Source organism: Heteronotia binoei, chromosome 5 (genome assembly GCF_032191835.1).
Source record: "Heteronotia binoei isolate CCM8104 ecotype False Entrance Well chromosome 5, APGP_CSIRO_Hbin_v1, whole genome shotgun sequence".
Taxonomy (NCBI): Eukaryota; Metazoa; Chordata; class Lepidosauria; order Squamata; family Gekkonidae; genus Heteronotia; species Heteronotia binoei.
In genome coordinates this window covers 8,305,274-8,307,352 of record NC_083227.1, presented here as the reverse complement: position 1 = coordinate 8,307,352, position 2,079 = coordinate 8,305,274, and the positions used below count along the sequence as shown (strand labels likewise).

The 2,079-nt window shown below is 45.1% G+C and overlaps 1 protein-coding gene across 1 annotated transcript; it reads left to right on the top strand.

Annotated features, from left to right (window-relative positions):
• Positions 1-633: 633 nt before the first annotated feature.
• Positions 634-2,079, top strand: LOC132571630 (zinc finger protein OZF-like). Its single transcript, XM_060238428.1, has one exon. The coding sequence runs from the start codon at positions 634-636 to the stop codon at positions 2,077-2,079; it is 1,446 nt and encodes a 481-aa protein (XP_060094411.1).

Below are 2,079 nucleotides of genomic sequence, written 5' to 3'. Positions count from 1 at the left end.
TATCCTGGTCCAGTTTCTGGGGTTTGATCTTGACTGTGGTGCCATCCATCCAGAAGAATTTTCATTCTTCCATTTCTTTCTTTCCTCATGTAAGAACGATCACTTTCTCTATGTCTCCCTCTTTCTTTCGGCAAACGAAACCAGAAGTACAAGAGAGACTATGGTGGAGAAAGAGAACGGGCTTGCATTTGAAAAAAAGGTTGGAGAGTTCTTCTAGGATCACAAGAGCACATTTCCTTCCCAAATAAGCTGGTTCAGAATGTCCTTCATTGTTATTTCAAGAGAACAGACCAGAAACAATCATTGGTAACTCCTCATTCGCTTCTGAGCAACATTTGGTTTGGTACAATCATAACTGGCCTGTGGGTAGGGCGGGAAGGAGGCCTTCGGGGAGCCAGTAATATGGAGGCTCAGAAACTCCTTCTGCGCAAGAGCTCAGCTGAGGCTCTTGGGGGGAGGGGACAGTATCGTTAAATACTAGATATTCTGGGGAATGGTGGATGTGTGGTTAAGATCAGCCAAGCTAGATGAGGTCAAAGGGCCATCAGTCCTTTCCTCCTGCAGTGACATAGATGCCTTTGGATCTTACCAGCCTTCCCAACTGCTAACAAGATCTCTCTCTTCATTCCAGCAATGGATAATCAGAGGAATAAGGATGATGAGGAACTTAATCAGGAAATGCCAAACGGACTTGAAAATGAAGATCTGAAAACAAATGTCAGGATTCGAGGCAGTCCGAAGAGGAAGAAACGCGACCATATGGCTGAGAAGCATAATAGAAAAAAGCAGAATATACATTTTCCAAGGCATAGGATAAGGAATGCAAGGAAATCCATTCAGTGTGGAAAGTATTTCAGAAATAAATCACAGCTCGTTGTGCACCAAAGAATACGCAGACAGGAGAAACCTTCTGAATACTCAGAGACCAGAAATAAGTTCAGTCAGAATAGCACTCTTCTTGTGCACCAAAAAAACCACACAGAAGAGAAACCCTTTGAGTGCTTTGAGTGTGGAAAGAGATTCACTCACATAGGCAATCTTCAACGACATCAGAGATCCCACCTAGGGGAGAAACCATATGAATGCTCAGAGTGTGGCAAGAGATTCAGTCAGAGTGGAAGTCTTCAAGCGCATCAGAGAACCCACACAGGGGAGAAACCTTTTCAGTGCTCAGAATGTGGAAAGAGATTCAGTACGAGCAGCAGACTTCAAACACATCATAAAACCCACATGGGGGAGAAACCTTTTAAGTGCTCAGAGTGTGGGAAAAGTTTCAGTACCAGCAGCAATCTTCAAACACATGAGAGAACCCACACAGGGGAGAAACCATTTGAATGCTCAGAGTGTGGAAAGAAATTCACTCAGAGTGCCAGTCTTCACTATCATCAGAGAACCCACACAGGGGAGAAACCTTTTGAGTGCTCAGAGTGTGGAAAGAGATTCAGTCGGAGTGGCCATCTTCAATCGCATCAGAGAACCCACACAGGGGAGAAACCCTTTGGATGCTCAAAGTGTGGAAAGCAATTCAGTGAGTGGGAGAGTCTTCAAACACATCATAGAACCCACACAGGGGAGAAACCTTTTAAGTGCTCAGAGTGTGGAAAGAGATTTGGTTATAGCTGCAGTCTTCAGCTGCATCAGAGAACCCACACAGGGGAGAAACCTTTTGAATGCTCAGAATGCAGAAAGAAATTCAGTCAGAGTGGAAGTCTTCAAGCGCATCAGAGAACCCACACAGGGGAGAAACCTTTTCAGTGCTCAGAATGTGGAAAGAGATTTGGTTATAGGTGCAGTCTTCAGCTGCATCAGAGAACCCACACAGGGGAGAAACCTTTTGAGTGCTCAGAGTGTGGAAAGAGATTCAGTCGGAGTGGCCATCTTCAATCACATCAGAGAACCCACACAGGGGAGAAACCTTTTGGCTGCTCAGAGTGTGGAAAGAGATTCAGTCAGAGTAGCCATCTTCGACTTCATCAGAGAACCCACACAAGGGAGAAACCTTTTGAGTGCTCAGAGTGTGGAAAGAGATTCAGTCTGAGGGAGAGTCTTCAAGAACATCAGAGAACACATACAGGGTAG